The sequence below is a fragment of the Mus pahari genome, chromosome 5 (genome assembly GCF_900095145.1).
Source record: "Mus pahari chromosome 5, PAHARI_EIJ_v1.1, whole genome shotgun sequence".
NCBI classification, from domain to species: Eukaryota; Metazoa; Chordata; class Mammalia; order Rodentia; family Muridae; genus Mus; species Mus pahari.
In genome coordinates this window covers 33,888,722-33,902,397 of record NC_034594.1, presented here as the reverse complement: position 1 = coordinate 33,902,397, position 13,676 = coordinate 33,888,722, and the positions used below count along the sequence as shown (strand labels likewise).

Below are 13,676 nucleotides of genomic sequence, written 5' to 3'. Positions count from 1 at the left end.
AGAGAGAGAGAGAGAGAGAGAGAGAGAGAGAGAAAGAAAGAAAGAAAGAAAGAAAGAAAGAAAGAAAGAAAGAAAGAAAGAAAGAAAGAAAAGAAAAAGACCCCCCAATCCCGAATTCCTCCATGTCTGGGAGAATCTTTAGCAGAGCATATCCCCTCCCACCCCTCTTCACAAACCCTTTTCTCTTTACTTTGTGTCTGCATCTGTTAACTTTTTATTCTCATTTTCCCAGGAGCCAACAAGAACAGAAACCAGCCTAAACATTTGGGTCTCAGCAAAGTGTTTTCCTTTCCAGATAGCCATCCTCACTTTCTCTTTCCCGCTTTGAGTGAGTCTGGAAACAGTCATAGAGTCTTCCACACAGTTCCCCAACCCCCTGAAGGCTTCAGGGGGTTAATCCTCACAGTTGTTTCTGGGGATGACATCAACACACTCCGTCTGCTCACGTATGTTTTCATGCCTGTGTAAGGTCCTTCCTCAGGAGAGACACAGAGACTGAGATAGTTTTCTGCCATCTGGTAGTCCTGCTCTTGCAGGTCTTGACCTCGGAATCTGCAACCCTGCTACAGATCTCCTCCGACTAGATTATCATAAAGATGATCAAAGATAGGCTCCTGTCTTTGGAACCAGGACTATGCTAAGCTCAACTTTGCCCAAAGTTCCAAAGGCTCTTGTAGTTTCATTCAACTTTACTCACAAATGCGTTTTGAATACATGTTCTTAGGTTAGTCAGGTTTATAATAATGACACATAAACTAATGTCTTCGATGTTTATAGGTAGTGTCTCTAGAAAAAGAAATTATTTTAATTATTTAATTATTTAATTTTTTAGGTATTGTAGTTATAATACAAGATAAAATGCAAATCTCTCTCTCTCTCTCTCTCTCTCTCTCTCTCTCTCTCTCTCTCTCTGTGTTTGGCCTCTCTCTTTCATCCCTTCCCCCTCAAGTCTACTTCAGGTGTTGCCCTTTTTCATATTACAAGTATTCTATTACCCTCCCCACACCTCTCCCTTTTTTTCCTCTCATAGGTTCCTAAGGATTATTTTGAGAGATGTATGTAACAGATATACAGTAGACGCCCTATATGAAGAGTCCGAGTCCCTTTAAAAGTTTGAATACTTGGGACATAAATGTTGACTGACATTAGAGATAGCAACCCAGGCAAACGCTCTGCCACTGTGCTGCATCCCCAGATCAAAAGTCTCCTCTAGCTGGTAGCTTAAGGGAGGCTGGCGTCTGAAAGATGCATTAGGATACTCCTTTTTTTTTTTTTTTTTTTCCTTTTCCCCCTGAGACAGGGTTTCTCTGTATAGCTCTTTTTTTTTTTTTTTTTTTCCTTTTCCCCCTGAGACAGGGTTTCTCTGTATAGCTCTGGCTGTTCTGGAACTCACTTTGTAGACCAGGCTGGCCTCGAACTCAGAAATCCGCCTGCCTCTGCCTCCCGAGTGCTGGGATTAAAGGCATGCGCCACGCCCTGCTCTAGCCTGCAGGAAGAGGCCCCGGTCCTAGAGCGCCGGCGGAACCCGAGTGCGCGGCCGCGGCGCAGGCCGGGAAGGTTNCCGCCTGCCTCTGCCTCCCGAGTGCTGGGATTAAAGGCGTGCGCCACGCCCTGCTCTAGCCTGCAGGAAGAGGCCCCGGTCCTAGAGCGCCGGCGGAACCCGAGTGCGCGGCCGCGGCGCAGGCCGGGAAGGTTTCTAGGGAGGACGCCGGTCCGGTCTCGGCTAGGCGCCCTGCAGAGCCTGCGAGTGCTGCCGCTTTCCTGGCCCGCTGCGCAGCGTCGGCCCCGCAGTCATGTCGGGGTTCAGCCCGGAACTTATCGACTATCTGGAAGGGAAAATCTCCTTTGAAGAGTTCGAAAGGCGGAGAGAAGAGAGAAAAACCCGAGAGAAGAAAGTGAGCCTCTGGGCCCCCGGTGCTCCTCGGTCTTGTTTCCCCCGAAACCGCGTCGTGGGTTGCCCAGGGTGGGCCGGGGATCCCAGCAGCTTTCACCTCTCCCAGAATTTCCGATTTTCACTCCCACCCCAGTGCTCAGCGCCTCCGAAGACATCTCCCCACCCGAAAGCCTGCCTCGGTGGGCGCTAACCTCCCCTGATCCCCTAATACCTGTTAAGTCGATGATAACTCAGTGGAGCCAGCCAGGGTGGTCTGATTACTTCTAAACCTATCTTGCAGCTAGGTTGTGACGGTGGTGGGGCACCACTCTGTAGGAACGAGGCCTTTTGTTTTTGTGGACTGTATAGTTGGTCTTGGGGATCAAACATCAGGGCCTCCAGCCTGCTGGACAAAGCGCTCCATCGCTAAGCTTACATGCACTCCTGGTGCGCCTATTTTTGAGGAGTCTCGGGGTAATGTTTTTTTGTTTGTTTGTTTTGTTTTTTCCTTAGTCATAAAGTAAACCTAATTGCCAGATAGTGAGGATATCCTTTTACTTTATTTTTCAAATTTTAATAAAGATCCGAACTTTAGTTTTTCACTTGTTTGAAGGCCAAGGGAACCGCATAAAGATCTGTTGACCCTTTTGGAGTTAGCTAATGGTTTCTTTCTTGACTCATAGACTTCTATGAACCCTATGGTTTATTTAAAGTCCTAGCTTGGTGACATTAAAATATTTAAAATGATTCATTTGTATTTGCAAATGACTTACATAAACTAAAGACTTAAGTACTTTGGAACACTTTGAGACTATTCAGATTTAGATTCCACATATCCTAGGGGAGGGTCAACTTTTATAAAGATAAGGCAAATGCCCTATCCAAGGCTGAGAGAATTAAATCCGGATTAGTTTTTGGACCTGTTTAACTAATTTCAATCACAGAGTGTTCAGGAAAAAGGAAAGCCGGCACCCAAAGATGATGCGGAGGTTCCGTCCTCGTCAGGAATGGACCCTGCTAAATCCCAGGACAAAGACGCCAATGAAGGTACGCTGCTGCTGCTGGCTTTAAATGTTAAGAGCACTTAAGTAAAGCGATTTGATATAAAACACTATTTGCTTTACTTTTTATTACTTTTATGTTTTATTGTTTGTATTTTATTGTAATAATAGTCTATTTTTGTTTGTTTGTTTGTTTGTTTTTTCATGACAGGGGTTCTCTGTGTAGTCCTGGCTGCCCTCGAACTCACTCTGTAGACTAGGCTGGCCTGGAACTCAGAAATCCGCCTGCCTCTGCCTCCTGAGTGCTGGGATTAAAGTGTGCGCCACCACTGCCTGGCTCAATATTCTATTTTTATCACCTGGTTTATCAGTGTTTGCTACATAATATTATTATATTATTATAATATAGCATAATATATTTTTTAAAATCATTGTACAGCATGATGGTTGTTTTGGTATAACACCAGTGTTATGATGTTTAACACTGATGCCTGCATTTGTTTAGGGCCTCTTTATTTTCATTTTCTAAATTGGCCTCCTCTCTCTCTCTCTCTCTCTCTTTCTCTCTCTCTCTCTTTAGATATATTTATTTATTTTATGTATGTGAGTACACTGTAGCTGTACAGATGGTTGTGAGCCTTCATGTGGTTGTTGGGAATTGAATTTTAGGATCTCTGCTAGCTCTGGTTGGCCCTGCGGCCCAAAGATTTATTTATTATTATACATAAGTACACTGTAGCTGTCTTTAGATGTGCCAGAAGAGGACGTCAGGTCTCATTATGGGTGGTTGTGAGCCACCGTGTGGTTGTTGGAATTTGAACTCAGGACCTTTGGAAGAGCAGTCAGTGAGTGCTCTTACCTGCTGAGCCATCAGTGGGTTGGCCTTCTCAATGAGATACTTCTTCCAAGCTGTACCAAGTTATTCTACTGTACAAACTTAGCTGGGTCGATGGGGCTTCACACATGTCATAGGTCTCATTCTAGCAGACAGACTGATGCTTTTAGTCAAGTTGACACACACTAGAGGTACCCAGGAAGGATCTTTTGGGCAGTAGTTATGTCTGTGGGGCATTTTCTTGATTGCCCAGTAGTCCAGCCTACTGTGGGTGTTGCCACTTCTGGCCAGGTGGTCCTTGGTTGTCTAAGGAAACAGTCTTAGCAAACTTTGGAAACCAAGCCAGTGAGCAATGTTCCTCCATAGTCTCTGCTCAAGTTCCTACCTCAAACTTCCTGCCTTGAGCTCTTGCCTTGGCTTTCCTGGCTGATGGACTGTAACCTTTAACCCAACTATGCCTTTTTTTTCCTAAGTTGGTTTTGTTTACTGTTTTGTCACAGCAACAGAAAGAAAATCAGAACAGCCCTTATCATATCCAAATATTATACTTGGTTAGTACATCCTACTAATTAAACCCATTACACCCTAAATGAGCATCTCAATGAATATACATATTTATCAGTTTCCAGTGATTATATATTTTTCTTACCAGAATGCTCATCCTTACCATATCCATTTGCCCATATCAAATTACTTAAGATGCTGGTGTCAATTAGAATATAGCTCCATGTTTGGGAGCCTGTCTGGAGAGCTAAACTGAACTCTACTTTTGTTCCTGAGTTTGTGGATCATGTTGGAAGAAGAGGCAAGGAGACAGGATTGAACTTAGGGAAGTGGGGTAGAAAAGGGGCTAAAGAAGCTCTGACAACTGTGGGTCCTTGCTTATCTGCTCAGGGAAAAGAGAGCTCTTCAATAAACAGTCTCTGGGTTTCCGTTATTACAACAGTAGCACTGGGTGACTGCCAGCCTTACTGTTCAAGCCATGGGGAGAAATTGGGGGAGGTTATAGGATATCATTTCTGGTGCATGAGAACTGGCTGGCCTCAGCTGAAATGATCCCATCAGTCCTTTAGAGGCAAGATGCTCGCTGTTCCTTAGGAAGGATTGCCCTGGAACTCACTGGGCTACTTGGTCGTCTAAGCATGTATTCAGAGTAGAGGAAAGTCAGCTTTGAACATCTGGCAGAATCTACAAATTGGAAAGATGAGATCTCTAGAATCATGTCTTTTTCTTCCTTGATGTTTCTAAATGCCAATTCTTAAGGTTGCTTTCTACTTACCCCACAGCCTGGGCCTTTTAATGTTCTTTGCAGTTGATTATTGCTATACATAAAACTATCCTGTGATCCCAGCTACTAGGGAGGCTCTGACAGATGGATCCCAGGTTCAAGACCATTCTGAGTTCAAGACCAGCCTGAACTTAGTGAGATTCTGTCTCAAAAAGAAAAGGGGAGTTGAGGATATGACAGTGTAGAGTACTTATCTAGTATAATGTGTCCAGGACCCTAGGTTTAATTTCTTACAACTTACATAACTTTTTAAAAGCCTGTATCAAATTACTTTGCCAAATAACTGTTTATTCTGACAATTTGTATGTAGAAATCTTTTGGATTATATGATAATGTCTTCTATGACTAATGATAATTTTGTTTCCTTATGTGTTTGTGTGTGTGTACCTATGTGGAGACCAGAAATAGACATTGAGTATTTTCCTTTATCACACTCTAGCTTGTGTTTTGAGACAGGGTTTCTCACTATCTTAGTTGCTATTCTGTTGTTGTGAAGCGACACTATGACCACAGAAACTTGTATAAAAGGAAAGCATTTAGTTGGAGGCTCTCTTTTCTTCTCTTCTCTTCTCTTCTCTTCTCTTCTCTTCTCTTCTCTTCTCTTCTCTTCTCTTCTCTTCTCTTCGTTCTTTGTTTCTTTGTTTCTTTGTTTCTTTGTTTCTTTGTTTCTTTCTTTAACAGTTTCAGAGCTTAGTCTATTATGATGGCTGGGAGCATGGTGGTATGCAGGCTTGGTTGGGGGGGGAGAGAGAGAGAGAGAGAGAGAGAGAGAGAGAAGAAGGAGAAGAAGAAGAAAGAAGAAGAAGAAGAAGAAGAAGAAGAAGAAGAAGAAGAAGAAGAAGAAGAAGAAGAAGAAGAANAAGAAGAAGAAGAAGAAGAAGAAGAAGAAGAAGAAGAAGAAGAAGAAGAAGAAGAAGAAGAAGAAGAAGAAGAAGAAGAAGAGAAGAGAAGAGAGAGACACACGCACAAGTGCATGTGCGTGTGCGAGCCTGGGTGGGCTTTTGAAACCTCAAAGCCCACCCCCCTGACACTTCCTCCAATGAGGTCATACTTCTTAATTCTTCTCAAATAATGACACTTCTTGGTGGCAAATATTTGAGCCTATGGAGGCCATTCTTACTCAGTTTTATTCACTGAACCTGGAGCTCAGCAATTGGCTATATCAGTTGGTCAGCAAGCTCCCAGGATCCTCCTGTCTTTAGCTTCACATCTCTTGGGTTTCAGTTAGAGATCACCATACCACTAACAACAACAACAAAAAAAACAAAACCCCCAAAACAAAACCCCTACTTTTACCTGTTTCTGTATCTGCTTTTGATTTTTCTCTTTATTTTGCTTGTATATCTGGATGAGGTGCAGAAGGTGAATCAGCCATTCCTGCAGAATAAAAGACATGGCTTTGCAACAGCTTTCTTTTCTGTTTTTTTGTTTGTTTTTTGTTTTTGGAGGGGGGGAGGGGACATTTGCAATTTACTTTCAAGTCTGTGCTGTGGTAAGGAATTTGTACTCCATCAACTGGCATTTTATTGATTTTTTTTTTTTTTTCCTCCCCAAACCTCAATGTACCTTTCCTTAGGAGAAACATCAGATGGGGTGAGTAAGTCAGTTCACAAAGTCTTTGCTTCCATGCTTGGAGAGACTGAAGATGATGAAGAGGAGGAAGAAGAGGAGGAGGAAGAAAACCCAGAGCAACCCACTGCAGGCGATGTGTTTGTGTTGGAGATGGTTCTCAACCGTGAAACCAAGAAAATGATGAAAGTAAGCTGTTAATTATTTTACTACGTATAAAAATGTGAGAAACTGATGTAGTCATTGAAAAGGAAGCTTTCAAAAAGCTAGGCCAGGCGTGGTGGTGCACACCTTTAATCCCAGCACTTGGGAGGCAGAGGCAGGCGGATTTCTGAGTTCGAGGCCAGCCTGGTCTACAGAGTGAGTGTCAGTGCAGCTAAAGCTACACAGAGAAACCCTGTCTCAACACACCCCCCCCAATAAAAAAAAAAAACAACAACAACAAAAGCTAGGAGGCAGCTACCATCATTCATTTTTTTCTTTTTAAATTAAAGCTTTATTTCATACATGAGTACTGTATTTACATCATTTTCCACCCTGTCTTTTCCTTCCAACCCCTGTATCATCTCTTTGCTCCACTCTAAAATCATGGTCTCTTCTTATTATTATTATGAGTGTGTATGCATGCATGTTGGGGTGGGGGAGGGGGAATAAGTATATAAATTCAACCTGCTGAGTTCATTTACTGTTCATATGTATATGTTTTTAGGACTCATTGCTTGGGATTGGTAACCTATCAGGGTTACTAAACTGGTTCTCTCTCAGCAACGTTGATTGCCTGTAGCTCTTCATCTAGGGCTGGGCCTTGTGAGAGCCCCTACCCACACTGACTTGTCAGTTGGTACTGTCAGTCTTTAGTACTTAGGCAACTGTACTGTTGAGATTTCATGGGTGCATTCTCACTTTCGTATATAGAAGACACTGTCTCTCGGCAGGTGTCCTGGTTCTTAGTCTTCTCTCCCTTTCTGCAGTGCTCCCTGAGCCTTAGATATAGGATTTGTATTGTCAACTGTCAGCTGATCTCTACATTTTGACTTTCTGTATTTGTTCCCTCTGCTACAAGAAGCATTTTTTTGGGGGGTGGGGATTGGATATTTTCTTTATTTACATTTCAGATGTTTTCCCCTTTCTAGGTCTCCTCTTGGGAAATCTCCTATCCCATCCNCCCCCCCCCCCCCCCCNCCTCTATGAAGGTGCTCCTCCACCCACCCACTCCTGTCCTGCCCTGGCATCCCCTACACTGGGGCATCAAACACCCTCAGGCCCAAGGGCCTCTCCTCCCACTGATGACCAACAAGGTCATCTTTTGCCATCTTTCTGTCCTTTCTCCAACTCCTCCATCGTAGACCCCCCCCATCTCAGTCCAATGGTTGGCTGTGAGCTTCTGCCTCTGTATTTGTCAAGCTCTGGCAGAGCTTCTCAGGAGACAGCCATATCAGGCTTCTATCAGAAGCACTTCCCGGCATCTACAATAACATCTGGGTTTGGTAACTGTATATGGGATGGATCCCCAGGTGGGGCAGTCTCTGGATGGCCTTTCCTTCAGTCTTTGCTCCACACTTTGTCTCCATATTTCCTCCTGTGAGTATTTCGTTCACTCTTCTAAAAAGCACTAAAGCATCCACATTTTGGTCTTCCTTCTTCTTGGGCATCATATGGTCTGTGAATTGAATCTTGGGTATTCCGAACTTTTGGGCTAATATCCACTTATCATTGAGTACATGCGGAGTTTGTTCCTTTTTGACAGAGTCACCTGACTCAGGATGATAGTCTCAAGTTCCATCCATTTGCCTGTGAATTTCATGAAGTCATTGTTTTTAATAGCTGAGTAGTACTCCATTGTGTAAATGTACCACATGTTCTGTATCCATTCCTCAGCTGAGGGACATCTGGGTTCTTTCCAGCTTCTGGCTGTTACAAATATGGCTTCTATGAACACTGTGGAGCATGTGTCCTTATTACATGTTGGAGCATCTTCTAGGTATATGCTTAGGAATGGTATAGCTGGGTCCTCAAGTAGTACTATTTCAAAATTTCTGAGGAACTGCCAGACTGATTTCCACAGTGGTCGTGCCAGCTTGCAGTTGATGTTGAACATTTCTTTAGGTGTTTCTCAGCCCTTCGAGTTTTCTCAGTTCTCTCAATTCTCTGTTTAGCTCTGTTCTCCATTTTTTTAAGTAGGGTTATTTGGTTCTCTGGAGTCTAACTTCTTGAGTTCTTTGTATATATTGGATATTAGTCCTCTCTCAAATGTAGGATTGGTAAAGATCTTTTCCCAATCTGTTGGTTACCGTTTTGTCTTATTGACAGTGTCCTTTGCCTTACAAAAAACATGTTTAATAAGGGGTGAGAGCTGCGCTTAGCTGTGGACGTGAGGATGAGTATTTAGAGCACAGACATTATACTGCTTTAGGACGTAAGTGCTTCTCTAGGTTCCATGGTTTCACCAGCTATGAGTAGTTGCCCAAGTTTACAGTAACAGGCATGCATTCCCTCTTGGTGAAAGGAATAAGTCCGATAAAGTGGCTATTGGTTACACCCAGTATATATGGCTGCCATTATTATCTTTTTAAGAGTACCTTGCTGTTTTGGTCATGGTTGTGGTTTTTAGGCTTTACAACTGAGTATGACTGTTGATTGCTTTTCTCCTTTGACAAAGGAGAAAACCTTTGGATGTTATGTCAGCTAGTTCTCTTATAATACGAGGGTCCTCTCTTAATGGAGGAGCCTTCCAGGTCAGGGCTATCTCTACTTCTCCATCCTCTGTCTAAAGTGTGTTTTGTCTTCAGCAAGAGAGTCTTACCTTTAATTTCTAGTAGACAGCCAGGGGTCATGGCAATAACTTGTATGTGTGTATGTGTGTATGTGTGTGTGTGTGTGGGAGGGTGTCTTTTTTATTCCCCTGATCAACAACTTGAAGCTTCCTGTGTCTGACATAGGAGTTTTTGTTAGATAGACTCTCACTCTTGGGGGAAACATTATCACCCCCCCTAATGATATAACTTCATTAAACACACACATACACATATGTTTTAAGAAAAGAAACTACTATGATTCCCATGGTTTCTTCATACATCTTTTGTACTCTTATTCCTCTTCCTCAGGGAAGTCTTTTTTCTGTTTACCCTTTCATAGCAGCTTATCCTATTATCTCTAGATGTCACCCCTCTTCTCCTGCCAGGTGAACTTTTCTGTTCCTGTAGTTACACCACGTTATATATTCACGTCTGAAGATTTGGAGCTAGGATCCACAAATAAAAAGGAATATGTGATGTTTGTCTTTTGGGGGTCTGGGTTACCTCACTCAGTATATGTCACCATTTCATTTTTCTTTACAGTTGAATAGTATTCCATAGTACATATATGCCACATTTTCATTATTAATTCATTTATTCAAGGATATTGATATTGTTTTCTACCTACTGTGACTAGAGCAACAGCTAACGTGGCGGAGGAATTGTTTGTGGAGTAGGATGCTCTTTGGGCATGTGCCATGGAATGGTAGAGCTGAGTTATATTTTAGATTTATTTTTAGCTTTTTGAGGAATCTCTACACTGATTTCCAGAGTGACTAGACCAGTTTGCAATCCTACCAACTGGGAAAGGTCTTGCCTCCACTCCTCCCATCTCCTTATTATCTGTTGTTTTGTTGATCTTTGCCATTTTTGACTAGGTAAGGTAAAATCTCAAAGTTGTTTTAATTTGCATTTCTCTAATTTGTAAGGATGATGAACTCTTCTTGATATTTCTTAGCCACTCATTTATTTTGAGAACTCTCTTTTCAGATTTCAAACTCATTTTTTAAATTGAGTCATTTGTTTTCTTGACTGTTTTTTGAGTTTTTATATATTCTGGATATTAATGCTTTGTCAGATGAGTAGTTGTCTAGGAGTTTCTTCCACTCTGTTGGATTGCTTTTCATTTATTGTTTCCTGTACAAAAGCTTTTTAGTTTTTTGAGGTCCCACTTAACAGTTGTTGGCCTTAATTCATTGGAAAATGGAGTCCTGTTCTGGAAGTCCTTTCTGACACCTATGTCATGTAGGCACCGCCTGTGTTCTGACACCTATGTCATGTAGGCACCGCCTGTGTTCTGACACCTATGTCATGTAGGCACCGCCTGTGTTCTGACACCTATGTCATGTAGGTACCGCCTGTGTTCTGACACCTATGTCATGTAGGCACCGCCTGTGTTTTCTTCCAGTATCTTCAGTGTTAGGTTTCACATTGAGGTCTTCCATCCATTTGGAGTTAATTTTTGATATAGGTTATTTTTTTTTCTTCTATATGTGGACATTCAGTTTTCTCAGCATCTTTTGTTAAAAATGTCTTTTTTCCAGAGTTTGTTTTTGACATCTTTGTTAAGTATTAGCAGCTGTAGTTCTCTATACTCACGTTTGGGTCTTCTGTTTTATTTAGTTGGTCCACATGTCTGTTTTGTGTCAGTGTCTTACTGTCTGTATTATTATAACTCTAATATATCTTGAATGGGAAGCCCTCCAGTATTGTTCTTTTGGCTCAGGATAGCTTGGGCTATCTGGGGTATTTTGTGCTTTCATATGAGTTTTATGATGCTTTTCTTTTTCCTATTTCTGGGAAGACTGTTTTGGGTATTTTGATTGTGATTGCATTAAATCTGTAAAGTGCCTTTGGTAGAATGGTCATATTTTTACAACATTCTGCCAATCCATGAGTTGGAGTTTTCCTATCTTCTAGTGTCTTCCTCAGTCTCTTCAGAGATTTAAAGGTTCATTGTAGAGGTCTTTTACTACCTTACTTAGTTAGGTGTATTTCTAGAAATTTTCTTTTCTTTGAGGCTGTTGTGAATTGTCATTCATGTCTTATGCTTCATTTTGGAAAATTTTATATAAGACTTACTTGTTTATGTGTCAGTTGTTCTGTAGTTTTGCTACTAAAAGATACACTGTGTAACTCAAGAGGGTTGTTGTTGTTGCTTTTAACCAAGTTTATTCTAATAAATTTCAAAGAAGTATCCTGGCATATAATGTAATGTAATCCATCTTGTTTCATGACATGGTTGTGCTGATTGCCTGTTTACTAATTCCTGACCATCTGACAGTGTGTATTTAATTGTACTTTGAACTTTCAACTGGAGGAAGGTTTTTGTTTTTACTTTCTTCCTTCTCTCCCCCCTCCCCCCATCCTGTCCCCCTTCCCTCCCTCCCGAAACAGGGGTTTTCTGTGTAACAGCTTGAGCTGTCCTGGACTCACTGTATAGACCAAGGTGTCCTGTATTCACTGAGGCCCACCTGCTTGCCTCTGCCTCCTAGGTGCCGGGAGTAGAGGTGGGCACCACCATGCCTGGCTTGTTTTCACTTTCTTTGGTGCTCCTCTTTGGAGAGTTATCATAAAATAATTTTGTTGTTGCCTGCATTTGAATTTTAGCTTGCTTTTTGTAATTAGATTTAACTATTACAGAATTATAACTACTAACTATCTAGTTCTGAGTTTAGAAGATTAAGAAGTTTTAGAGAGAAGTCTTCGTTATGTTGTGTATGTGTTTGGAGTTAAAATCTGAGCTTTATTCTGTCTTAGTCTCCATTTTGTTTTCCTTCTGGACAGGAGAAGAGGCCTCGGAGTAAACTCCCCAGAGCCCTGAGAGGTCTTATGGGTGAAGCCAATATTCGCTTTGCTCGAGGAGAACATGAAGAAGCCATATTGATGTGCATGGAAATAATAAGACAAGGTGTTTTCTGCGGGGACTTCATTGATGATAATGATACTTAACTGGTTAACCTTTTAAAAAATAGGGACGCATTTGATTGTGCTATTTATAAAATAGCCTTCAGAAGATAGAGGTGACTGCAGTATTGGGAACCTGCCGCCTTTCACGTGGATGGAGGGTGAAAAACAGCCACAGGGGGTGTGGTTCAGTGAAAATCAGTATTGTTTTTTGAACTCTTCCTGGCCCTTCCCTCCCCTTTCAACATTTCATTTTAGGAGTTTTAGACATTTATAGTTGTAATCTCTTTAAGTCAGCCAGTTTATCCATTCATCCTGTCTCAGTTGTGTTATGGATCAAAATCTATACCTTTCTACATTCTGGGCAAGTGCTCCACACCAACTCAGTTATGCCTTGGGCCCTGTTGTTTTTCTTCTTGTTTTAAATGGTGACTGTATTGTGTTAAAATCATTGAAGAACATTTTGATAAATTTAAGTTTTTTTTTTTTATATTTTTATGCTTTTCCATTTTCTAGATTAGTCAGTGCTAAATTATTTTAATCTATCGTTTGCTAAACATACACTTAAGTCTGTCATTTTATCTCTTCATTAGATGGCACATCTTAGATATGTTGAAGGACATCTTTAGTACTGATTGTGACCAATTGCTTGTATCACATTACTTTTCTGGATACTGTCAGTTGCCCTGCAGAGTGCTTTGGGTAGTTGTTATACAACTAATGTATTATTTCAGTATTGTGACATTCCCCTTTAGTTGGATTTGATCCTTTTAAAAGTCTTACTGTAATTTCCAGGATTATTCATTAGGGCAACTTGTGGCCCCTACATATTTCCCAGCCCACCAGAAATAGGATTAACCAAGCATTGCTTTATGATATATTGCTTGATTCTTTTTTTCCAATATTATTTATTTCACCTTCTGTTTACTTGGGAAATATTCTTCGAACAGTCTCCAGGAGTTTTTGATTTTTTTTTTTTTTTTAAAGAAATATAGATTAACCATTACATTTGACATCCTTGACTGAGATGCTGTTTGGGTACTCTGTTGTATCCATCCTCTGTGTGCAGAAGCTTGAAGTAGTGAACATTCAATCCACTGATGGGACTGTTGGTTCCTGGGGTGAAATCACCAAGTTTTTAAGCCATACTTAGTCTTACTAATGAGAATTTCATTCAGAAGTTTTGGTAGAAAGCAGGGTTTTTATGAAATTGTATTTTGTTAAAAGAAAATAATGCTTTAAAAATGACTAGGGAGGCCAGGGGAGATCTCAGGTTTGTGACCAACCTGGTCTACAAATAAGTTTGAGATCAGCCTGAGCTAGGTAGCGAGAGTCTGTCCTGAAATAAATAAATAGAAATGACTAAGGATGTTTGAAAAATAAAGAAAGTATAACAGTGTTTTATATT

General features: G+C 41.3%; 1 protein-coding gene across 1 annotated transcript in view; it reads left to right on the top strand.

Annotated features, from left to right (window-relative positions):
* Nucleotides 1-1,742: 1,742 nt before the first annotated feature.
* Gtf3c3 (general transcription factor IIIC subunit 3) overlaps nucleotides 1,743-13,676 on the top strand; it is a 38,209-nt gene continuing 26,275 nt past the window's right edge. Inside the window, exons 1-4 of the mRNA XM_021198502.2 lie at nucleotides 1,743-1,895; nucleotides 2,818-2,920; nucleotides 6,574-6,755; nucleotides 12,149-12,272. Coding sequence (XP_021054161.1) covers nucleotides 1,794-1,895; nucleotides 2,818-2,920; nucleotides 6,574-6,755; nucleotides 12,149-12,272 — 511 coding nt within the window. The 5' untranslated portion in view covers nucleotides 1,743-1,793. The remainder of the gene's footprint in view (nucleotides 1,896-2,817; nucleotides 2,921-6,573; nucleotides 6,756-12,148; nucleotides 12,273-13,676) is intronic.